General features: G+C 49.1%; 1 protein-coding gene across 1 annotated transcript in view; it reads left to right on the forward strand.

The window, feature by feature from the left end:
- The window catches only part of FLVCR1 (FLVCR choline and heme transporter 1), a 168,412-nt gene that overhangs the window by 118,304 nt on the left and 23,266 nt on the right, over nt 1-26,842 (forward strand). The window contains exons 6-7 of the mRNA XM_078649757.1: nt 167-270; nt 17,261-17,371. Of these exons, the coding sequence (XP_078505883.1) occupies nt 167-270; nt 17,261-17,371 (215 nt within the window). The remainder of the gene's footprint in view (nt 1-166; nt 271-17,260; nt 17,372-26,842) is intronic.

The raw sequence follows: 26,842 nt of genomic DNA on the forward strand, positions 1-26,842 counted from the left end.
AGAAATAATGTGGCACTTGCAGAAGACAGGGCCCTCAGCAAGGATGAGCATGCAATCCATGATTTTAATATGCTTCTCTATATTACATTGTCGCTGTATTAACACATTGCTAATGGAACTGGTACAGTGCTTGATATCAATAACCCAATGGTCTCTCTCTTAAAAGGGTGAAGAAGTGAATGCTGGACGGATTGGATTGACTTTAGTGTTGTCCGGTATGGTGGGTTCCATTCTTTGCGGTTTCTGGCTGGACTACAGTAAGACATACAAGTAAGTAAACATAAGTTTGGGACAAAATGTGTTACGCAAAGAAGGGCACTTTTCAGTCATTTGAACACTATGTTTATAGACGTCTAAAAACAAACAGCGCCTCTTAGATACTGGCCGATGGCCTGCAAACCCACCATGTCATTGAATGCTGTGGACTCCGATCTGCTGGCTGTGGACCGTGCGCCATATATAAAGAACCACACTTTTATTGCGGGCATCTCTTACCTTCAGTGCATCAGCCAGTGCCAACAAATGGTTGCCGGCACCCCTCAAATCTCAAGTGGGTTCCATGTTTTTTCTGATCGATATTTAATTTTGCTTTTCAGAAACAAATCCCTAAAGCTTTGTTTCTGAGAAGCAAGATAACAACAGTGGATAATCCTAGGGCCGCTGTTTCTTTGGCCGGGTTCGACATGCCTTGCATGGTGGACCCAGACTAGGAAAATCAGTAACAGACACCCGCTCTAAATAGGGCGGGGCAACTGTTAGTGTGACTTGGCTGTTGTGTGGTTGTTGGACTACTGAGTTTCTGAAGGCAGAGCCACTTGAGACTGTACTGTTGGAAACCCACTGGTTCCCACTGGTGGGAGCTCTGCCAATTTGTGGAGGAGTTCCCTCTCTGCCAAATTCTAAATGAGGCCTAAGATCTGTCGAATAAGTGAGTGTGCGTCTTGTGGTCATGTAGAGTTATGTAAAGAGCACAATATTGAGTTTGCTTGAACACCATTGAATCAAACTTTGCCAAGGTGGCCTTAGTAAAGTGAAACGGGCACGATTATGAAATTAATGATATAGAATTTTTTCTCAACAAATTTTTATTGATTGATTAGGTAAGGCAAATATGTGGCTCTCCACAGTCAGGAGATCACCACCAAGCATCATGACACAGTTTTTAGCATTATTGCAAAGTCCAATCAATGTAAAAAGGAAAACAAGAACCCCCCCCTCCTCCACCCACCATCCCCATCCACCCAACAGCCCTGCTGCCCACCCCTTATCCCTCCCTAACCCTATGCACGTGAGTATAGAAAGCATTCAGTACTTAGTCGTAATGTGCTAGGTATGACGCACTTCCCTAGGCCTGAGGATCATCTTCTACCCGCATTTCATCCTCCGGTTCTGCAGGAGGATCCAGGGTCTAAATTCCGGGAGCGAGTCCAAGCCAGCGATGCTAGGCGCCAGCGCGTGGCGAAACTGTAAGTATCTAAAGAATTGGGTCTTGGGCATATGAAACTCAGTACTGAGCTCCTGGAAATATTTGAGGGTGACCCCTGTCAGTACATGACCTAAAGACGAGATCCCAATGGCATCCCATTCACCAAATCCCGTCAAGGAGGCCAGCTCGGGGAGCCGCCCGTTCCTCCACAACGGAGTCTCCGCCGTTAATCTACCCCACCAGCCCATGCGACGCAACGCTTGTCGCCATATAACAAAAACCACTCGCGTGGCACATGGCAAATTCCTCCGCAGCCTGGCCGAGTACAGGAACGTATGGAGCGAGGTGTCCCCCATCAGCGAGCGCTCCAAGGCATATGCCAGGTCTCCTCTGTCCCCGTACCACCATTCATTAAGTACCAGTAATTGGGAGGCCTGATAATAGGACAATAGGTCGGACGTGGCTAGGCCACCACAATACGTGGACAGGAAGCATGTCCGCAGCGCCACCCTGGCAGCACCTCCGGCCCACAGGAACCGGCCCAGAGCAGAGTTGACCTGCCGAAACCACTGGGGAGCGATAGGGTGTGGGTAGCTCTGCAGCTGGTATAAGAGGCGCGGGAGCGCAACCATTTTGAAGATCGCAGACCTACCGAAAATATTAAGAGGCATCCGGGACCACGTTTTAATGTCTGTCTGGACCTTCTCCCACACCGGTACCACGTTACGTTCCCAGGCAATATCCGCGGATTCTGAAAGAAATACTCCCAGGTACTTCATACCTCCAGCTGCTACCTGCAACGCTGACGCCCAAGGGTCCGCCTCTACCCCGCCACTCAACACCCACAGTGTGGACTTGCGCGGAGTCAGAAAAAGGCCCGACACCTCCCCGAAAATACGCCTAATTTCCAAGACTCGGGGCCCGACCTATGTAAATCGGTAAGAAAGAAGAGGACGTCATCGGCATATAATGCAATTCTATCAGTAAGGTTCCCGCCCCACTCAAAGCCCCTCATCTGCGCGTCAATGCGCACCCAAGAGGCCAGAGGCTCCATAGCCAGTGCAAATAAGTACGGGGACAGCGGACACCCTTGTCGGGTCCCCCGGCCAATCGGAAACCTCTCCGAGACCGCCCCGGAGACACGCACAGATGCCGTGATATCGGTATAGAGCAGGCTGATGTAGGAGATAAACACCGGGCCCAGATTGAGGCGAGGCAGGAGCGCAAATAAGTACTCCCAACTAACAGAATCAAAAGCTTTATCAATATCTGCCAGTAGCAGAGCCGCCCGCTCCCCCGTGACCCCCATAGCGTCGATGGCTGCCTGCGCCCGCCTGATGTTGTGCCGCGTCGCCCTTTGTGGCATGAAGCCGGCCTGGTCAGGGTGGACCAGGTCCGTCACATACGGGAGAAGGCGGTTCGCCAATGCCTTAGCCAGTAGTTTAGCCTCTATATTGAGCAGGGATATTGGGCGGTATGAGTCATGTCTGTCCGGGGGCCTGCCCGTTTTTTGGAAGACCACGACTTCAGCATATCACCAGTCAGGTGGCAGCCTACCCTGTGTTCTCGCCGCCTCCAGTGCATTCCGGTAGTGGGACCCCAATTGGAGCTGGAATGTCCTATAGAACTCACACGGGAAGCCACTCGGCCCAGGCGCCTTCCCCGTGTTGAGCTGTCCCAGTGCGTCGCTCAGTTCCTCCGCCGTCAGGGGAAGGTCGAGCGCCGTCCTTGTCTCATCAGAGATTGCCTTCGGAGGTAAGTCATCGATAAATTTAGCAACCTCGTCTGCCGATAGACTATCCCGCGGAGCATATTGCTCCATAAAATAGCGGGCAAAACTCGCCGCCAGCTCAGCTGGATCCGTGATCGCCACGCCGTCCCCATCAATGAGGCCCGGCAGCGTAATTGGATGTAGAGTACGTTGACAGAGCCTATGGAGCATCGTACATGACTTATCTCCCCACTGATACACTCTACTCCGCGTGGCCAGCCATGCCTGCCTAGCCTCATCAAGCAACACCGATGCATAGGACTGCTGTGCCTGCAGGAGCAACCTCACCGCCACTTCATCTCCCCCTCTCCGGCACCGCTGTTCTAAATTTTTTACCTGCTTGGCCGCCTCAGTGATAGCTTCCCGATGTTGCCGACGGGCCGCCGCACACCATGCGATGTCTATCCCTCGCATGGTGGGCTTCATCGCCTCCCAAACCACGACCGCGTCCACGTCGTCGACTAGGTTCTCCCGCCAGTAATGAGCAAGTGCACCCCGTAGACACTGGACGTAGTCGGCCTGTTGAAGGTGCCACGATGACATCCTCCACCGAAACGGTTGTCGTTTCCTATGCAGCTCGACCCTCACGGCCACCGGGGAGTGGTCAGACAACCCTCTCGGCAAGATCCCCGCCTCCCGCACCCTATTCAGGAACGCACTAGGCACAAACACATAGTCCAGTCTCGAGAAGGAGCCATGCACCGCCGAAACATACGTGTACTCTCGTACTTTGGGATGCATATGTCGCCACACATCCACCCAGCCCATTCCTTCCACCATCGCATTCAACCGGGTAGGGGCAGCAGCCGTCAGTAGCTCCCGCCGTCTCCGACGGTCCATACAGACATCCATTACTTCATTCCAATCGCCTCCCAACACAGCCAAGGACTCTGGGATGTCCTCCCACACCGCAAATAGCTTCTCGGACAAGGACCACTGCAAGGAAGGAGGGGCATAGACACTTCCAAAGACCACTGGTTCAGTACCCACCATCCCTTTGATAAAAATGTAGCGACCCTGTGGGTCCCCCCATTGTCTCTCATGGACATAGGCTAACCTGCGATGTACCAAAATAGCAACCCCTCTGGACCCCCTAGAGAATCCGGCATGAAAGACTTCTTGGTAGCCAAATCTCTGCAGACTAAGCGCCTTCGATCCCATCATGTGCGTTTCCTGTAGCAATAATACATCTGCAGTCTCCCTCTTCCCCCATCGCAAAACCGCCCCCCGTTTGATCTTGTCAAGCATCCCCCTGACATTCCAAGTTACCACACGCATGAACTCACCAGGGAGTCCCGGAGACGGTGCATCAGCCATAGTTGAATGGGGCGATCCAGGTAGGGCCCCTGCACCACACCCAAGCACACAGCACTGTCATCAGTAACGCATAAAAACCCACGTGCAGTCCCCCCCATCTACCCCAAATCCCCTCCACAACAACCCCCCACCCGCCTTGTCCCCAACCGGTCCCCGCCATTTCCCCCTCCCTCTCCCCTTCGCCCCGCACCCCCCACCCCTATACCTCATAGAACTCTGAAGTATCTGTCGCGGCATGGGCAACCTCGGGCCCATAACAGAGGACCCAAGGCCAACCATACCAATGGATCCCAACTACCCCTGAAACAATAGAAACCCCCCCCCCCAGTCAACTCCCACTCTAGTAGGAGGTAGGTAGCCCCTAAAGAGTAGCCTATCGAACCCCATCCTGCAGTCTCACACATACACAAGAAACCATGCAGACATAACAATAGGGGCAGTGTTCATCCGTCCGGGCGACGGGACTTGGCTATGCGATGCCCTTCAGCAGGAGCCCGTGGTATCAACAAATGGGCACAGTTCTCCCCGGGTCCTCAATGGTCTTTTCCAGAGTGATCGGAGTCCGCAGTCACCCTCTCTTGTGTCCCACTGAGGGAAGCGGAGCGCTTCCGCGATCTGGACCTCCGGTTCCTTCTACTGCGGGCAGGCTGGTCTCCCCGTTCCTGCGACGATCCTCTCGAGTGGCCCGGGTTCAGCCCCGGTTGGGCATGCGGCCTGATCCTCACCGACTCGTCCGTCCACTTGAAGACGTCCTCCGGGGTGTCGAAGAAATGTGTCCGCGATTGGAAGACCACCCGCAGGCGGGCTGGATAGAGCAGGGAGTACTGAATCTTCAGACCACGCAGTTTCGCCTTGGCTGCAATAAAGGAATGTCGCTGTTGCTGCACAAGTCTGGTATAGTCAGGAAAGATCATGATCTTCTGATTCTCGAAAGAAACGGAATCCCTGGCTCGCGCTTCCCGCAAGATAGCATCCCGATCATGGTAATTCAGGAGTCTAGCAATCACTGGTCTGGGCCGCTCACCCTCCGGGGGCCTTTGGGTCAGGGCCCGATGGGCACGCTCAATCACAAAGCAATTGGATAGAACACCCGGGGGTAGCCAACTCTCCAACCACTGGGATAAAAACTGTTCCATGTTCCCTTTCTCACATCTCTCTGGAAAACCCACGAAGCGAAGGTTGTTCCTGCGTGCGCGCCCTTCGGCATCTTCCACACGAAGCGCAAGGCCCCTTTGAATGTTTTCCATCGCCGCCATTTTCTGCTTCAGGGCCCCAACGTCGTCCTCCACCACCGAAATTCTGGATTCCGCCTCCGTAATGCGAGCCACCGCAGTCCGCAGGTCCTGACGCAGTAGGGTCACATCCGCATCGACTGCCCCAATCTTGGCGTCCAGCATGTCCCTGGACTGGTTGATCGCCGCCATGAGCGCTGCGTTGTCCGGTCCAGCTCCATGGCCACCTCCGGACGCTCCGGGTCCCCCACTTGGCCCCGTGAATTTATCGATGGTCCCCTGTTTGGAGGGACCACCACCCCCTCTGGTCACGACTGCAGTCTATCCCGGGGCTGCTATATTCGGGGGGCCGTCCGCAGAGTGCACTAGTGCGGAAGCTCCGTACCTCCAATAGAGACCAATGTAGTTCAGCCCAGAGTCTTTACTGCCCTCGGGCGCCCGTGGCCCTCTGGCTGCTACCGCCTGTTACTGGGATTGCTCCCCGGTCGTTGGTAGGGCACGTCCCTCTGGCCAGTCTCGATCGGTCCCTCGGTCTGCCCCCACCTCGCTGGCGGCCTCGTGGTCCCGCGTTCTTGCGGCCAGCCGGCGTCCGGCTACTCCGCCCTATCTTGCCGGGTGCTGCGGGCTCCGCTCACTCGAGCAACCGCCCCCCCACGCTCATCAGTGTAGCACACCAATACTGGGGCCCCAGGGGGGGAGTCACTCACTGCTCGTAGTCCGCCTCAGGGCTGCGCCAGGCACGGGCGCGATTCTCGCTGGTCCACTCAGCCCCTCACCAGTCCGCTGCCAGAGGGAGCACAGCAGCGGTATGTCCAACCATCCAGATGAGGCCGCACACCAGGGGTCACAGCTCCTCAGGTCCCACTGTGTCTCGGACACGGCCGAAGTCGGGCGCTAGACCCCGACGGGCGGGGAAAACCAAACTCGAGGCCCCGGCTTCACAAAGTCGAGGTAGGCCGCTGCTCCTCTCGGGCTTCCTCCATGCACCGTCAACCACAGCTGGAGCAGCCGAGACGGCGGAGGGCTCGTCCGCCGCTCCGCCCTCCTAATGAGGCTCCGGGCCCAAGTGGAACAGCCGCGCGGCCGGCCCTCACGCCAGCCCCTCGGCCCGGATGTGCCAAAATCGAGGCCTCGGCTTTCTGTCCGGGGCTATCAGGGCCGCCGTCGGCGATTTCAGCCGCCTCAGATGGTCGAGGAGCACCGCTCTCCGAACCGGAGGACTCCCGTCGCCCTCCGCAACACCCGCCGCACAATTGGTCTGCAGTTCGGGTCCGGGGGCCAGGATAAGTAGTCGGATATGTAACGGGCCGGCGGGAGCTCTAGGAAGCTGCGACCGCCATCGTCGCCCGCTAAGCCACGCCCCAATGATATAGAATTTTAAGCGTAGGATTGAACTCTTTGTGGCCATCGATATAATTTGGCAACAAGAAATCTAATACTGTGTGTAAACAATAATTTGACTGCTTTAGATAATGAATTTTTTTGGTAAAAGCTTAGACAGCCGAAGAACATTTCACTTTTTTCCTGCATAAGCAGATAGACACCTGGTAGTTGTCTTTATCTGTCATTCTAAGAGACTATGATACATTTTTCATCATGATCATCACTTTATGCGACGCAGAAAACCAGTAGTTTGAATGTCTTGATTCAGAACCTCTTCTTAAAGTATGCACAACATACCCTTCATGTTAAGAATTTTTATTTGCAAAGTTTTATATAGCGCTGGCTAGACCCGGAGGTATCAGAGCGCTTTACATGAGGATCAGCAAGTAATAACAATTGAATCAGCAAGTTACAGGTTACATAGTTACAACCGTTTAAATCAAAGAATCCCAGAGGGAGGGGGAGTGAAGGAGACACGAACTGGGAGAAGAGGAAAACAATGTCAGATGACCGGCTGGGTAGGTGACGGCCAAGGGGCCAGACTCCTCTATAGCTGCATAGGACAGCTCCACCGGGCATCGGTCAAGGTGACTCGGTCTCCGTGGTAGGTACAGACAGGTTTGGTATCCGCCCAGGGGGCGTCGTCATTGTTCCATCGAAGGGGGAGAGAAGGGGACACATAGCGGGGAGACGAGGAAAAACAATATCAGATGACCGGCTGGGTAGGTGACGGCCAAGGCGCCAGACTCCTCTATAGCTGCATAGGACAGCTCCACCGGGCATCCGCCAAGGTTGCTCAGGCTCCATGGTAGGTAAAAACTGATTTGTAATTTACATCAGTTGAATCAGCGAGTTACGGGTTATATAGTTCCATCAGTTTAAATAAACGGATAAAAAGAGGGAGGGGAAGGGAGGGGGAGGGAAGGAGACACATACGGGGAGCTGAGGGAAAGAATGTCAGAAGACCAGCTGTGTAGGTGACGGCCAAATAGGCGCTGGAGAAGTTACATGAGTTACAAGAGCATAGCATAAACATAGGGTGGAGGGGGTAAGAAATACAATGGGAAGACGAGGAAAAACAGTGTCTGACGTCCGACAGGGTAGGTGACGGCCGAGGGGTGAACCCAAGCGAAACTCCTCTTAGCTGCATGGGGCAGCTTCACCGGTCATCGGCCAAAGGTTGCTCGGTCACCGCAGTACATACAGAAGGTTCTAGATTCTGCCTAGGGGGGCATCGTTAAAAAGTTCCATCACAGGGGCCGGTCACGGCGCGGCTCTTGCCTGAGCTTGATAGGTGACATCTGAACTTGCTTGCCAGTTTCTACTTTATCAATGAGCTGGTGAAGATCGGTGAGTCTGACGGCGCCTGCTTAGCACTATGAATGTATGAAAGCCCATTTATTGGTTGTTCATTACATTTTGCAAAGTCCTGATTTTAATACATGGACACTTCTTCCCACCCTTTGCCCATGTGAAAGAGCAAACAGATGGGTGTAAGGTTGATCATGTCATTGGCTCCCAGCATGGACTTCTTTAGCAACGGTCTTACTGTGACTACCTTCTAGAGGACTGGAAAGCAGCCGTAGTGTATGGAATCTTAATAGAGTTGCACTCTTCAAAGGAAAAGGTGATTCATTTATGAAATTTTTTGTGCTCCTAAAGAGGGAGATGCTCAAGATCTTCTCAGTTAATTCACATTTTTTTTTCAGTGCTCTGTTTCTTGTACATTTTCTTCATTCTCTTTTTGCTGTGTTATACCTATTACCTTCGTTCATTCCTCCTTCCTGAAGCGATCCTTTAAAAAATGTAGAATGTGTAATTTGAAAGTGGCGAATCTGTTGTTTTCAAGCTGGTGAAAGTCCGCACTTGGCCTCCGCTGCTACAGCCAGCCGCGGTCGGTAGGGGAGTACCTGTCGGAGCGGTGATGTGGGGAGGGGGAGGGGCAGGGTGGGGGGTAGTTATCTATGGATAATGGACGTTTACAGGTAAGTAAACATATAAATAAATCAAACGAATTTCGTTGTGTGCACTGCATCCCTAAATGCAATGCAGTGCACGCAACGAAATTCGTTTGATTTATTTATGTTTATTTACCTGTAAACGTCCATTATCCATAGATTACTACCCCCCACCCTGCCCCTCCCCATCCCCCTCCCCACGTCACCACCCCGGCAGGTACTCCCTACAGACCGCGGCTGGCTACAGCCACACTTCAGAGCCTGCAGAAGCCATTCGCAAGTCACTGCTGCCTCCCGCTAGGCTCTGCGCTCATCAATGGCAGCAGAGTGGGCAGAGCTGGCCGTCAGGATCGGTCATGTGCTCCCGAGGCGATCCTCTTCCAGTTCGTCAACATCACCATCGGTTGGTCTGCCTATCCGGCGCGGCCGCCATTTTGTGCCTGGCCAGTCGGGCTCCGATGTTTCAAAAATAAGGCAATGTCCTTAGGCGCAGCTGAGCGGATTTGAGATCACCCGGGCAGAGCCTCACTTTAGCTCACCTCTCGGGCCGATCCGCCACGCAAGTGTTGGGGTTTCCGTTGTTTAGGTTGTCATTCTTGGCCTGAGCTGCCACGGGCGGCCGCCATTTTAGAGTCAGGCGGCACTCGCCGCACGGCTCGTCCAAAATGCGTGAATTCGCCAGTTGTTCCCTAGATCTCGGCTTCTACCAGCCCTTTAGTTGCGCGGGAGTGCGGCGCACGCCCTTTGGTGTAATTCAGGGCCCCCACCACTGTCGATGGATGCCGCTTGTCAGGATTTCAAAGTTAAAATTCTCTCCTTAATAAATTATGGTGTGACGTACAAAGCCATTTTGTGACAGCAAAACCTGGGATTCTCAAAATCATAAGGATTGTGGTCGTGAAATTGCCTTCTACCGTTTACTAAACCCTTTTCGCTAGTCGGAAAAGCCGCTCTACCTCACAAAATGAGTTATGTGATCCATTCTCAAGTCCATTTAGGAGGAGGCATGAAAGGGTTCTATCACTCGTCGACTTTATGGCTGTTTTTGATTCTTTACAATGCTCCGTTGCCTTATGGCTAGATTTTCATTATAGAAACACCACATACATACATACATTCATACAAAGGGGCATCCACTCCTAATTGTAAGTCGAATGATTTTTATTAAGGGATGTTGTAACTGAGTCTCAAAAGGGAAGGTGTCCCGGTGTCGAGGCAGTGGTCCAGGGGGACAGTAACCACTGTCTGCTCCCCCCGATGCCACCCAGTTCCTTTAAGGAACATGCCTGCTTTGAAAAAAGTTTAATGTATGTGAATGCAAACACAAGGATGATGGATTGTTCTCCATTGAAGGACACCGTTCCTGTGTCTGTAGCCAATTGCAGGCGGTTGCAAATAGCGACTTAGTCAAATAATATTATTCTGACAAGTCATTCCGCAAACTTCTGTGACTGGAGATTTTTCAAAGCAATCTATTAGTATGTGGGTCACATCGAAAATTCAGAGATAGGTCAGAAAAAGTGAGTGCACAATTTACAACTTTTGCGCCATGCCTCTTAGTACATCTGGCTCTGAATTTTAACCAGGAAACGACTATGAAAATACAAGAGCAGGTATTCAATATAATTAAAGTCTACATAGGGAGAAGATGTGGCCTAACAGCCAGAGTTGCTGACTTTGAAACCGGGGTAACCAGGTACAAGTCCCGGTGTCATCTCCGCATACTGTGATTCTGAGCAAATCATGCAGGGCTTGATTTAGAGTTTGGTGGACAGGTTACTCCGTTCTCAAATGTGACGGATATCCTATCCGTCGAATTACAAGTGCTATAGATTATAATGTTCGTAATAGATCAGACGGAATATCTGACACTTTTGTGACAGAATGACCCATCCGCCAAGCTCTAATTAGGACCTTAATATCCTGGTGCCTATAAAAAATGAATAAAAATCTGACCTTGTGTAATGTAGCCTAGTACTCGTGTGAATTAGCAATATAAGGAAGGCCCAACCCATAAAGATAGGCTCTGGTGCAAAATAAGATCTTCCTGGAGCATCCGAGATTTACACTAACTGTCTTATAAGTTACTTGCAACAATTTGCGCTGGAGCAGATCTGGAGAGATCTGTAAGACGTTCAGTATTCACTTGAGAACATTTTTGTGAAGAACGAGCACGTCTAAAATTCTCAAGGTTTTCTTTAGTGCTCTTGTATATCGATCACCCATTCACTTCTCCGAATATAGTACATTTTAATGTCCCATGTTTATTTGAATTTGGACAAGATTTATTTGGTCGTACATTTCACAATTATGAGAAGAACAAGGAGTAGGAAAGATATTGAAATATACTTTCAAAAGATGAAATGAAACTTGCAGTAAAAACAAATGGAAAAAAGAAGTATGAGGTGTCTGTAAGCACATAATAACATAGGTAGATATCTGAACAGATAGTTGAGGTGATGAAGTCAAAATGAAAATGATTAAAGGTTATGGAAATGGTTGAGTGATGGATTACATTAAAATCAAGTTTTTACCTTATCTTCATGCAGGCCCTATATTGCTGTGCGGTGTCGCACATCCGGATCCTTCCACGAGCATATCAGACCACCCTTCATTTCTCCTCCACCTCTGCTCTTCCATGACGATTTGCGCCCCATGTGGCGTCTCAAGGCATAGTATCTACAAGATCAGTCCTACACCCAGGCCCTTGGAGACAAGTTGAAAGCTTATTTCCAAATTAATGATGCTCGGTCCGCTCAGTTGGCACCCTCTGGGCATCCAGTAAAGCAACTCTTAGAGGATACGCCAAGGGTCGAATTTGAATTCGAGCTCGATCCCAACACACCACCTAGCTGGAAGCCCAGGCCCTCAGATTGGAAATGGGTCTTGCTGTTGATCCCCAGGGAGAGCTATCCTGGCAACTGAACAACCTACACGAGGAGATACGTCTCTAGTCCCTAGAGGCTGCAAAATATTTTTGGTGCGCCTCGAATGCCAGGGTTTATGGTTGGGGGGGGACAAGAACAGAAAACTGTTATAATGGCTGGCCTCCCACCCACAGGCAAACAGAATCATGCCTGAAATCATGAACGAGTTTGGTCTTATCCACCATGCCCGTCTCTGCATAGCACAAACCTTGCTAACTACTACAGCTGCCTATATGCGGCGTGTCTCGGGTGGACCTCAAACTTGACCCTCCACTTTCTCAATGATGTGCCTCGTCCTTGACTGTCCGACTCTGAGGCTCAGATGATAGATGAGTCGACTGAAGAGATTGGTGATGCCATCTCTGCTCTGGAAAGACCCCTGGTCCTGACGGGTCCCCGCAGAGTAGTACACAGCCTTCTGGGAGACCCCGACTCCCTGACTTCTTGCTTTCTATAATGAAGTATAAAAGAAGGGCTCTTTTCTACCCGAAATAGATGCTGCTACCATCGTGTTAATCCCTAAGACACAGCCCCCTTCGGCCTCCTGTGCTGCCCACTGTCCGATCTTGCTCCTCAGTGGTGAGGTCAAGCTATTTGCTGGAATCCTAGCCACCTGTCTTAAACCGGTCCGCCATATACTCTTACATCCGGACCAGTGTGGTTTTATGCCGGCCCACAATACACAACACTGCCTCAGACGACTGCATGTTGCCTTGGCCCACCGTCACCCCTCCCCCCCGCCTCCCTCCCCCCACTCAGCCTGGCTTTGCTTCTCATCAATTTTGAGGAGGATTTTGACACTGTTGATTGGGTCTTCTTGGGTCGTGTACTGCTGAGAGCTGGCTTTGGACCCAGTTTTCGTGGGTTCATCTGAGTGCTCTACACCAATCCCACTGCGGGGGTCCAGGTAGTCTCAGATGTATTTCCCATCAGGCAGGGGACTTGGCAGGGGTGTCCCCTGTCTCTCGTCCTCTTCGTGTTGGCGATTGAACCACTGATGCGCCTTCTCATTTGCGATGCACAGGTGCGTCGATGGAGATAGGGGGAGTGGCATGAGGCCCGTATTGCACTTTATATGGACGACGTCCGCCTTTACTTTGCCACTGTCAACGAGCCTTATGTGATGGAAGCCTGGGAATGACCAACCTGTACCCTTATTACCTAGCCTCCCAACATTTGGTGGTTAACAATTGGTTTACGGGGGCTGGTCAGACTTTGCCTACTGGTTGGAACTGACACTCCTGGAGTTTCCTCAGATTATGGCTATGCTCTATGGATCCCCGGTTCCCCTTGCCACCCCGTAGTGTAGAGACCAAAATAATTTTTCTTGCCTGGAGGCCTGCACTCCGGCACACTAATTGGGATGTGAAACTCATACACCAAGCCCCCCTTTGGCATGGCACTTGGCTGCGTTAAGAAGCGTCGTTGGAGGACTTTGGGAAATGGGACCTCATTGGCATAATACAGCTGGGGGGCGTATGGTCCGGGACCCATATACTCTCCTTTCAGGAACTTCAAGATACGCACTTATCTCCTCTCAATTTTATAAATACTTACAACTGAGACACACACTTGGCGCCCACATAGCACCACCTGCCCCTCTTCCTGAGTTCAACTGATGGAGGCCAAGTTTCCTATGGGCGCATTGAGTAAGGGAGGCATCTCTCAAATCTATTGCACATTAATTATTAACGCCACAGGCACACTTGATTATCTAAGGATCCATTAGAAGGGTTGTCGGGGTCCCCTTGATGATGATGATTGGCGGGATGCAGTGATGGCACCTAGGGTTGTTACGATTTCTTCCTGGCTGCGTCTGATCCAGACCTATTTTTTCTATTGTGCCTATCTCATGCCAGCCAGGTTCCATCATGCAGGCCTCCTTTCCGAACCTACCTGCCCTCACTGTGCACATGTCTCTGCCGAATTCTACTGCATTATGTGGCTTTGCCTGAAAATTCATAAATTCTCGACAGCTGTGACCGGGGAGTTGACAGAAGTACTGGGTTGGGAGGTGAACCTCTCACCTCTGATGCTGTGACTGGGGGTCATGAAAGGAAATGAAATGAAATGAAAATGTGTTTTGTAGAGCGCAAATAGCTGCCCAGAGGCGGCCAAGCGCTATGGCTAACGGTGTCCAGACAGCTGGGCAAGTGAGCAGAAAAAAACAGATTTATTTATTAAACAAAAAAGTTTTCAAGTGCTTCCTAAAAGAAGTAAGATCTGAGTTGGACCTTAGATGCAGGGGTATACTGTTCCATAGCCTAGCCGCATTCAGGGAAAAGGAACGACCACCTGATCTGGACCGTTTGACCTTTGGCACGACAGCAAGAAAAGCATTGGTAGACCGTAGCTGTCTGCTAGGAAGGTAAGGGGTGATTAAGGGGCGACTAATCGCTGGGCTAGTTTCCCAGAAAGACTGATGAGCAACACATAGAGATTTAAAACTAATCCTATCCCTTACAGGGAGCCAGTGCAGTCTTGTTAATCCAGGTTTGACAGAGATCCTGCGGGGAATTTGAAGCAGGGTCCGGGCCGCACAGTTTTGGATCACCTGTAGCTTCTTCAATGTGAAGTCTGGGGCTCCAAGATAGAGTGCATTCCCAAAATCTAATCTGGAGAGAATCAGTCCCTGAACAACGATTTGTTTGGCCTCAAAAGGTAGCAAGGGGAGGATCTTTCTCAACATTCTAATGAGGCCAAAACAGGTGGCAGATAGTACGACAGCTTGATGGTCAAGCGTTAAGGACTTATCCAACCAAATACCCAAGCTCTTAATAGCATCCTTAGGGACTGGAGGAGGGCCCAGACAGGCTGGCCAGATCTGGTCGACCGCCGATGGCGCCGAATGGCCCAATAGCATGACCTCTGTCTTGTCCCCATTAAGTTTGAGACAAGACAGGGTCATCCAGCTGCTGACTTCACTCAGGCAGCCTACCAGATCCACCGTACCCGCAGGGTCTTCAGCCCGCGTCAAAGAGACCACCAGCTGGGTATTGTCCGCATAGGTCACGATCTTAATACCATATGGACGGACGATCCCAGCTAGCGACCTCATGTATACACTAAACAGCGTCGGGCTGAGTGAAGAACCCTGCGGAACTCCACAGTCCAGGGGCCTGCTGGTAGAGGTGGTGGTTCCCTCAAAAACCTGAAAATTTCTATCGGTTAAAAATGAGCTGATCCACTCCAACGCTCCTCCTTGAATCCCAATGTCCTGGAGACGCTGCAATAAGATTTTATGGTTCACAGTGTCAAAAGCGGCACTTAGATCGAGGAGGATGACTGCCACCGATCCTCCCCGATCCAAGATGCCTCTTGTTTCCTCCAGGACCGCCAATAAGGCGGATTCCGTCCCATGCTTGGGGCGGAAGCCGGTTTGCGAGGGATCAAGCAGATTTTTTTTCTCTAAAAAATTGGTCAGGAGGCTATTAATATATTTTTCCAGTAACTTACTGGCCCAAGGAAGCAGAGAAATTGGACGATAGTTACTGAAGTTGTTAATATCCATATTGGGCTTCTTAACAAGTGCTCTCACTCTAGCCTCTTTCCACACAGATGGAACTGTGTTGGTTGAGATTGAGGCATTAAGTACCTTCAGTATGACCGGAAGGATGGTGTGGCTAACAGTCTTTAAGAAGCTCGGAGGGGCGGGATCGCTGGGAGAGCCGGATTTAACCTGAACCATCAAGGTAGCTAGTAAGTCCAAGTGGAGCAAAGGGAAGTTCTCCAGCACAGGTGACACATTATCTATCGTGTCGTGTTTGGAGTACACAGGAGTGGCTGAATGAGTAGTTGGAAAAGAGGAATAAATAAGATCTACTTTATTATAAAAGAAATCCGCCATCTCATTACAACGAATTTGTAAATTATCACTGTTTATAGGGGGCTGGGGGAGAACAGTGAGACTCTTAACAATCCGGTAAATTTCCTTGGAATTAGATCTAGCTTCAGTGATCTTTTGTGTGTAGTATTGAGATTGAGCTTTCTTAATCTCCAGCTTGTAGACCCTGATGGAATTCCTATATAGCGTTTTATCTGAATCTATATAGCCCAGACGCCATTTCCTCTCTAACCTTTTGCATTTACGTTTAGTCTGGGGGCTCGACGGCAGACTAGACGCTTCTGGGTATGGCCACTATGTTGGCCAAGGACATAGCAGCCCACTGGAAAAACCCTTCCCCTCCCACTCTTGTCGTAATGGTGACAGGGGGTAGACAGGTGCGCACAGCAAGAGAGAGCCATGTATGAAGCCCGGGTGGTCCTTCGAAGCACAGTCGTATATGGGGCAAATGGTTGGGACAGCTGGACTGAGCCTCACGACTCATTGTATCTACGCCTATGTCTTTCCTTTGATTGGTCATCATATCATGTTTTATTTGCTCATGATGTGGTTAGGTACTATGTGTACTGCTGCACTATCTGTGTGTCATATTGTGCAAAATTCAATAAAATCGTTTATAAAAAAAATAAATCAACTTCTTACAAAGAAGTTGATGTCTAGACCACAAGATCCTACTATACGGAGAAAAATACGCGAAAAGTACTGCCATGCTGCTGTTGATAATCAAGTAGGCTAAAATAAACAGATTTGCCTTAAAACATACCTTGAATATAAAAAATATTTAATAATATAAAAAAATATAATTTCCATCAACGTGGAGAAAGAACAGATAACTGCCTCTGAAGAAATACACATATGGTAGTATAGCATATTGTAGATCTTAGTTGTTTCTTTGTGTTTTTGGTGTTTGAATTACTCCCTAGAAAATGACCAATTAATTTTGGGAAAATTTAGTTTTTAACCAGAAATTTTAGAAAAGATACATTTCAAACAAATACTTTTCGTCTAGATGAGAAAATGACAGATAAATGATAAATTGGTTCGGTTTATACTTATTATGCATTTATAAAATTGCAAAATTCAGTTAGGACATGTCTTATGTATTTTAAAAAGTGTTTTTGTGTATTTTAATAATAAATAAATGTGCCATCCTGGTTATTCCTGATGATCTTGTAATCTGCTTGAATGTTCTGCAACAGGAGCCTCCTGAGTGTTCACAAGCACAGAACCTCAAGGTTTTGATCCCCCAGTGTTTTCGCTCCAAAATCCTCATGGGGCGCCATATTTACAACATTACGTTGCGTAAAAGAATGTAGGTTATCGTACCAGTGTGTCTCTGTTTCGTTATCTCATTTCCGTCATGAGGATATTTTGTTAATAAAATTGTTTTCTGTATTTGCAGGCAGACAACGCTGGCTGTGTACGTCTTATCTTTCATTGGAATGCTTGTATTTACCTTCACACTGGACCTTGGACACCTGGTCGTTGTATTTATCACAGGTGCAGCGCTTGGGTAAGCATCTACGGTCACATATCATCCAATGTACCTAATAGACCAATTTTACTCTATCGCTACTTCACAGCTGGCACTTAAAGAAGCAACCGATGACAAGGACCACGTAAATCTTGGTGGCTTCCATCAAAAAGTCACACATATCATAAAGATCCCATAGTCAATCCAGCTTCAAAATATTCCTCCCATTGTAGGAGACATCCTAACTGTAGACCTGACAAGAAGGGGTCTTTGTTCCTATCACAGGCACTTTTGCTTAAGTGGGCTATGTAATAGAGTGAATGGTGAAGATTTGATTATCTAGTGTAATGGGTGTTGGAACAATCTACAAGGTGATGGAATGGGTAGATTACAAGACCTATATAGTATGATCCACAGAGTCAGCCATTTTTGCGGCTTCTTGTAGATGAACTGAAATAGAGAAAGGTGGTGTTCTAAGCTGATTTGGCAAAACTGTTTTGCGGGGAGCCCTGAATTTCAGTGATTTAATTTGTTGGTGAATGTGATCTTGCAGAGAATTAGTGGGATTCTGGGCCAAGGACAGGTAAGTCATTTGGCAGTGCTGGGTCATGCTGCATTGGTAGGCTACTCTCTCTGGATCCTGTCGATGACATGAAGTTACTTGAGAGGTGTAGAGCTTAGTAGTAAGAAGAACCTAGTTGTGGACAGGTGAGTTATTATCCTACTCATACATGTACCTCCACCATCTCCTGGTGGTATTTCCACTCATTGCTCCTTTTTACTACATATTGCTTAGAACTTTCAGGTGGTGGTTGTGAAGGGTCCTACATCCTGCATACAATATAACCTATCACCTGCCACTTACTTTGTAGCATGGTCTGGTGTGAAATATGCCTTGTGTCAGGGGGGAGATCACTCCCTAGCATGAGTAGTGACAACATTATTGACCATCTAGTCCCTCTGTATAATATGTGTTTTGAATTCCCTTGACTGCTGAATGTTCAGTGTCATTTAAAACTGGCTTTGGACCTGCTCTGACAAGGTGGTGTTTTAAGTAATATACTTATCCTCTGAAAATCAAAATGCCTACCATTGATGCACAGATCAGTAATGCCCAGGGCAAGGTGGACAAGCTAATGATGGGAGAGGTAAGAGAATGGAACAGCAACATGGAGGCCAAGACAAAGGAGGGGGCAATAGGATCTGCACACAGTGCATTAAACGCAACAGATTAGGCTTGACAAGTTGTGGAATTGAATGTGCAAATATAAAGTTCACGCTGTTGTCTGCTGGAAGTTAAAGAGCCAGAGATGATGACAAACTTCCTAGCTCAGTTGTTGTAAGGGACTTTGAGGGCTGATGTCCTGTGACAATCAACTATTACAGAAGGGGCACATCAGGTTCCCAAATGTTTGCCACTACCAGGGGACCCTCCAAGGCCAGTGCCACTGCACCTGGTTGGAGTGCAAGTCAGAGAGAGTATTTTTTGTGCAGCCTGGATTAAACAGGCTGTATTATATAACTCATTGTGGGATCTCATACCACCTTGAACTAAGCCAACAGGGGCACAGGAGCCATGTTTAGTCTATCATGCCTCAAATAAAGTTATGTCAATTGTTTGTATGTAAAAAAAACTCTCTAAATTCAGGCTTGTCCTCGCTATATTGTTTTTGCAGAGGATAATCTTTGTTTCCCTTGCAGGTGGAGGATGGATGCAAGTCTCATTAAGGCTCAGCTCCTTCCTACGTGTACATTAATCATCAAAGCGTACACACCAGGTATTTTTCTGCCCATCATACAGCACTTAGTTGTCAGGTCCTTTGATGCAACTGATAGCTAGGGCCAGGGCTACTCATAGTAGACATCTTGAATTTTCCGGATGTGTAGCATGAGATATGCAGGAATTTGCAGGTCTAGCTTTTGTAGTCTGAGTGACACCATACCTTCCCTACCACCAAGCTGCCTTAGGACCTGAATGTTCCAAGGCCACCAAAGAGGAGCGATCCTTATCCAGTATCTATGAGTGCATTTCAAGGGAACTTCTTTGGTGGTTCAAGCATCTACTGCAGAGGCTGACTGGTCACTAGTCCACGAAGCTTGCCTGGGGAACATGGCTTACACGGGCATTCACTGGATGCAGACACAGATTTTCAAGGGCTATTCTTTTGATAGATTGTATTTGTTTCACTTGCTAACTTAAACAGTTAAGACATTTTTCCAATAATTGAGTAGTTTGGTTCTTACCTATCTGTTAATAATGATCAAACTATTTTGTATCCAGATTGCTCCATCATCTAAAGTTATGTTGAGTTCATATATATAAATATATATATATTTCCTATTTGCAATTCTAGTTATAGCTGGACTTTTGGGACCAGATGTACTCTTTGCTACTTTCAAAATATTGCTCGCAATGTGTGACTAGTATTGTTACTTTAATTACTTTTACGAGCCTACCTATATGCCATCAGTTTGATTCGTAAAAATAAGAATCGGATTGAGTCACAATTCTATCTCCCTAATAACTATCCATTAGGTAGGTCACAAAATGTGACTCAATCTTATTGGCCACAACCACGGGGATGGTGGCCTACAAGGATCCTTCAATCACACAAAGTACTCCCCTGATACCTAAATCGTATTCCACGATTATTGTTCTAGATAGATCCTGATCAAACAGTGATGGGAATTCCCTATGTGAAGCTTCACCTAGGAAATTCCCATCACTGTTCGATCAGGATCCTTCTAGAACAATAATCGTGGAATACGATTTAGGTATCAGGGGAGTACTTTTTGTGATTAAGCGTTCTAACACGGGAGGGTGTACTCCCTCTTGAGAGTTCCTTTCGGCTCTTCTGGTAACGAGAGTGTCCTCTCTCTTGTTTACCTTTGTGTATCACAGCCTACAAGGATAAGCAGGTCACCATGCCTGTGATTGATTTTTATTGAAGTAAACCTTCTTTTTTTTTAAATTCAGGCCATTTTCTTTAACCCCTTGGCCGCGGCGGTAATTCCGCCGCGGCGCTAGGGGGGAGGGAGTGGGCGCGCGGCGCCGCCATGCTCGTGACGGAACCACTCCGTCACGAGCCACGGTGGCGCTGTGCTTGTGACGGTATGATTCCGTCACGGTTTGGCCCGCTCAATAGAACGCGCCACACAGGCGCAAAATCACTGCAGCGCAGGCGTGGCGGCCGGGCCGTGACGGAACCATTCCGTCGCCAGCACAGCACCACCGTGGCTCGTGACGGAATGGTTCCGTCACGAGCATGCAAGGGGTTAAGGAAAAAGGAACTGCGTCAAAAAAGAAAAGTTTACTTTCTTTTAAAACATTTGAGAGTTGGCCGTGGTCATGTGGACCACTGCCTACTCCCTAGCATAATTGTTTTAAATTGACAAAGGGATCCCTTCCATTTTACGTACGGGTTACCCTCCAATTGGGGAGTTGGTAAATTTTAAATGGTTTACAACTGCTATATCAGTCCTAAACTATTTATACATATGGATGTGAATCATTGAAGGGATGCCTACAACGCGCCCTTTCCCAATAGCAATTCCTTATCCATTTCTAAACACATTTCAGGAACCAGAAAAAAGATATTGACTCCTAAAATGGGTTTAGACATGGATAAATACATTGCAAAAAGCACTTTTGCAGTTGAAAACTTCAAATCAGAACATTTGCAACCATAAAAATGCTTTGTACATCTGGCCCTCAAGTCTTTATCTTTTAGCTGTATTGCATAGAGCCTTACCCTACCTGCATTCAACAATATCTCGAGCTCGAACCCAGGGTGCCTAAGGGGGAGAACTAAGGTAACTGGAAAGGGGCATTTGGGAGTAACTAGATTTACACTGCTATTGTTAGAACTGGGATTTCTGGTTGGCTAAGGCTTGCGCCAAAGCCAGGCAGAAACCACCACTCTAGTCAGGGCAAGGGAGTTACACGCCAAAGATAACCCCTGCTCACCCCCTTGGTAGCTTGGCATGAGCAGACAGGCTTATCCTGGAGGCAATGTGTAAAGCATTTGCGCACGCACACAGCAACAACATCCCAGGCACACTACAAAAGGAACTCCACATAAGGTTATATAAAAATAACTTTTGTATTCTTAAAACACATCAGATAGTAATCACACAATATTCATTGTGCCAACTGCCACAGGCAATATTCACAAGGGATTATTTACACAGGACAGGGCCACGTGGGCCACTGTCAGGATCAACACTTAGTAGAAATAGCACTTAGAGTAACTGTAGCACCAAATACCAATTATAGACCACAACCAGTAACCACTGGTAAAAGGTAGGTACACACTACGCAATACTAATCACCATAGGAATAGATCACGCAGGGACACATAAACTCACTAGTATAAACTATACTAGGCGAAACAACCTCCTAAGCATGAAACACAGTTAGAGGTATCACAGGCATAAAGGCATTGCACATTACGCATAAATCACATTAGGCCTAACCAGTATAAATATAGTAGTCAATCTCCTCACTAGTCAAAACACATTAGACCCTACCTCCTAAGTATAACTCACATTTAGGGGCGTAAATCACAGTGAAGTACAATCTCACTAACACAAACCTCCTTAGGTAAAACCATCTCTAGAGGTATCAACACAGGGTGCGTAAAACATACTAGATGCATTACATTTCCTAGCACCACATTTAAAGCACACAAATCACATTAGGGCCTTGCGCCCTATACCTCTACCAGTTCCCCATGCCAACTGGCCATCAAGAAGGGGCTCAGAAGCCCTGTGTCCAGAATGTCAGGGCGCGCTGCCAATGCAGCGCCAGTCAGGGGCGCGCCACCGGCGCAAACCTAAACATTGCAGCTGCCCACTACTTACTGGGCAGCTGAGAACACGAACAGGGCCTAAACGCTGCAGCTGGCACTAAGTGCTGCGCAGCTGTGGAGGGCCAAGGTAGGGGCGAAGGGAGTGCGTCTCACTCCTAAGTCCACAAGCACGTGTCCCCTGAAATAAATGCCTAAATGGTGCAGCTACCTGGAAGCTTGTTTCCGGTCCAGGGAAGGCATGGCTTGGCAGTTCGGGCTGGACTGTTTCCATGAGGAACAGGGTCAGACTGATTTGCATATGGCCATGTCTGAACTGGGGTGGCAGAGTGGGCTAAAGAACGGTGATGGATTAAACCCAGATCTGTTGACTGGGTGTGGGTGTTTGATTGGTTCAGATGCTCCGTCCATCACCACCCCCTTTTGTACCTCTTTGTTTGCCATAAGTTGGCAGGGTATACTCAGACGTGAGTCCCTTGCTCACTTTGCCACTGGATTCAAGCAAGCCGGGCTAAAGAAGGCTAAAATGCCAGAAACCGGTCCCCGGAAGCTTGTTTCCGGCCCAGGGAAGGCATGGCTTGGCAGTTCGGGCTGGACTGTTCCCATGAGGCACAGGGTCAGACTGATTTGCATATGGCCATGTCTGAACTGGGGTGGCAGAGTGGGCTAAAGAACGGTGATGGATTAAACCCAGATCTGTTGACTGGGTGTGAGTGTTTGATTGGTTCAGATGCTCCGTCCATCACCACCCCCTTTTGTACCTCTTTGTTTGCCATAAAATGGCAGGGTATGCTCAGACGTGAGTCCCTTGCTCACTTTGCCACTGGATTCAAGCAAGCCGGGCTGAAGACGGCTGAAATGCCAGAAACCGGTCCTCGGAAGCTTGTTTCTGGTCCAGGGAAGGCATGGCTTGGCAGTTCGGGCTGGACTGTTCCCATGAAGCACAGGGTCAGACTGATTTGCATATGACCATGTCTGAACTGGGGTGACAGAGTGGGCTAAAGAATGGTGATGGATTAAACCCAGATCTGTTGACTGGGTGTGAGTGTTTGATTGGTTCGATGCTCCGTCCATCACCACCCCCTTTTGTAACTCTTTGTTCGCCATAAGTTGGCAGGGTATGCTCAGACGTGAGTCCCTTGCTCACTTTGCCACTGGATTCATGCAAGCTGGGCTGAAGACGGCTGAAATGCCAATAACCGGTCCTCAGAAGCTAGTTTCCGTTCCAGGGAAGGCATGGCTTGGCAGTTCTGGCTGGACTGTTCCCATGAGGCACAGGGTCAGACTGATGTGCATATGGCCATGTCTGAACTGGGGTGGCAGAGTGGGCTAAAGAACGGTGATGGATTAAACCCAGATCTGTTGACTGGGTGTGAGTGTTTGATTGGTTCAGATGCTCCGTCCATCACCACCACCTTTTGTACCTCTTTGTTCGCCATAAGTTGGCAAGGTATGCTCAGACGTGAGTCCCTTGCTCACTTTGCCACTGGATTCAAGTAAGCCGGGCTGAAGACGTCTGAAATGCCAGAAACCGGTCCTCGGAAGCTTGTTTCCGGTCCAGGGAAGGCATGGCTTGGCAGTTCGGGCTGGACTGTTCCCATGAGGCACAGGGTCAGACTGATTTGCATATGGCCATGTCTGAACTGGGTTGGCAGAGTGGGCTAAAGAACGGTGATAGATTAAACCCAGATCTGTTGACTGGGTGTGAGTGTTTGATTGGTTCAGATGCTCCGTCCATCACCACCCCCTTTTGTACCACTACTTGCTGGGCAGCTGAGAAATAAACTGCGGCATGAGCCCTCACTGGCCCTTGGGAACAAAAACTGCGCCAAATGCTGGAGCCCTCTGGCTCTGGAAATAACACTGCACACATTGGAGCCCTGTAGGCTCTTAAAACAAATGTGCCCTAACTTTGGAGCCTTCTAGCTCTGAAAATCATGTCCCCCCTGGAGCACACGGCTCCTTGACTAAGTATGCCCAGCAACAGGGGGAAGAAGAACGGGCCCACAAACATGGTGGAGCCATCTGGCTCAGAAAACTCATCGGGGGGCGGGGGAGCCATCTCGGCTCCTCAACAAACATGCCTCCAATCGTTGGAGCCCGCAGGCTCTTTCAGCAACACATGCCTGCCTCGATGGAGCCATCTGGCTCCGCCATCATGAGGCCAATAGCAAAAAAAACACGGGCCCCCAACACTGCAGCGGTATCCATATAGTATCCCCAAGCCCCCACACAGGGACTTTAAAACAAATGGGGCCACGTGGGGGTGGCCCGCAATGGCGGGTCTGCTCAGGGAACTGGCCTCGGGGAAAAGCACAGGCTCCTCTCGAGCCCCCACTTATCAGCTCTGGGGGCAGGACTCCTTCACCTGCGCTTCGCCCGGTCCCCCTTCTGAGACCGGGACTTCATGGTGGAGCCCGCAAGGCTCCTGGCCGTCGTAGAAACTCTGCACAAGATGCGGGGCTCTCCACAGGTCACGGGCGCCCTACGCTGCACTCCTCACACGCAGGGCTCTCACCGGGACACGGGAGCCCTGCTTGGCAGACGTAGACCTCCTCTCTCCTCTTCCTGGTGCTGGCGGCGGGCGCGGGACTCCCCTCACGAAACCGGAAGTCCCGCCTGCAGTCAGGCACTACGGTGCCTGACTTCCTGTCATAATCAGGCTGCGGCGGTGATTCTGTACGCGACGGGCACAAAGAGGGGTAGGCTCCCTTGTCCTTAAAAATACGCAGCGGGGTGGGCACCCGCTTAATTAAAAATAAATAGCACGTGGCTATGACGCGGGCGGTACCTGTGATGAAAAACGGCGTTGTGGAGTGGGCACCCGAATTTTAACTGCAAATAAGACGGCCACAATGCAGGGTGGTCACCTGCTTTTAAATATAACCAAAAGTGGGGTAGGCACCCGCCATAAGCCCACAAGGAGGGGGGGAATCCCTACGAGGGGGATTCCTTCGGGAAGGCTGCAGCGCCCCGCTGCTCAGCCCCCAGGCTCCCAAGGCAACATCAAACCTTGGCAAGAGCAAACACAAAGGGAGCAAGTTCCAAGAAGTTCTGGGCATAACGAAAAACAGCTCCCAGCAGTCCTACAGGTCAGGGACAGGGCATCCAGGGGCTGGGCAGGGCCCAGGGAGGCAAGCCTTCCCCGGGCCCAAGCAGCAGCACGCCCCTGGCAGATTCAAGTCTCAGGAACAAGAACATCTTTCATGGGGTCACAGCCCCTTTTTATACACAGGATCCCTTTGTTTAACAGGGTGCAGGCAATGGGAGAACCAGCGACAACTGGTTCAGGGGAACTCCTGAGCACTTTGTTTTGCTCAGCCCCTCTCTCCCTTTCACTGGCCAGGCTAGGGTCATCAGACGCACCACAGGGGGTGGAGCCAGCATTGTGGAGGTAAGGCCCAGCCCTATTCAGGTCCCAGGTGCACTCCTCCCTCCTATCAACATGCAGATCTCTCCATTCACCACCGGGGCAGACTCATCCTGACTCCTGGAGCCAGGCACACCAGCCTGCTCCAGCCAATCACAAGCCCGACAGCCAATTCACATTCACTGCACAGACATGCCAACTTCTAGAAGTGGAACGCCCACACTAGACACAATAAATCCGTGCACATCATCGCGCAGCATTTAATCACACGAGTTCGCACACACCAAACTCGACCCTGCACTCCCCACACATCATGAACTACCATGGTCACACATATGCCCCATGCATTCCTATGGGAGGGCAGGCCAGTCTCACCACACATACATAGAGAGCGCACGCACTTTACACTGGACAACAGTGAAAAAGTGCGCAGAGGCCTAAAATCACCAACACCAGGTTACAGAAACAGGCTAGGCAAAAGCAAAAAGTTTTGGGGTGAACCTGCCAAAAGGGCCAAGTCCAACAGCTATTGAATCTAGACTTTAGCACATCATGGCTTTGTTTCGCTATTAATTCTACTATGCATTTGGCCTGCAGTATATTTGAGAATTTGAAAATTCTAGGACCTAAGTAAAAAAATATTTTATGGTGGTTATTACAAAGCATGTGTAAGACCAAGACCTACCTGAAAGTATGAGATTTGTTTCTAGAAGGGTTCTCAAATGTTCATCCTCTTCTTTTCTCTCTTGCTGTGCTGTGGGGATTATGAGTGTTCATACTGCTCTGACAGGGCAAAGAAGCCCAACCTGAATTAGTGGCATTTTATTTTATTTAACTTCACTTAGTACATTTATTTAGCACTGAGTAGGCCAGAGGGATGAGAGTACTTTATAATAATCGAAACACATACATGCAAGAGAAAACCAGCATACGAAATAAGAAACTGGATGTTGTCATAAAAAACAAAAGCCGTCAAATAATAAATAAATCTGCAAACAAACCCCAGTCTATAAGTTAGCCCAGATAAGAATTAAAGGGATATATTTATACCTTTTTCCAATGTGAAAGTACAGGGAAAAAGGGCATGATGTTGACCGACGTTTCAGCCCTCGTAAATGGACTCCACCATTGATTTTTTGTAATTGCTTTTAACACAGCTTGACCCTTATTACAAGTTGTGAGAAATAAGTGGGTGTAGGCCAAAGATGGTAAATACTATTACCTCAGGTGAAATACTTGCCATTTATGGTAAATTTCCCTTTTACTACTTTTTAACTTGGAAGTGAGGCATAACATGCAGAATCAGTATTTAGCACACCGAACTCCACATAT

Source organism: Lissotriton helveticus, chromosome 6 (genome assembly GCF_964261635.1).
Source record: "Lissotriton helveticus chromosome 6, aLisHel1.1, whole genome shotgun sequence".
NCBI lineage: Eukaryota > Metazoa > Chordata > Amphibia > Caudata > Salamandridae > Lissotriton > Lissotriton helveticus.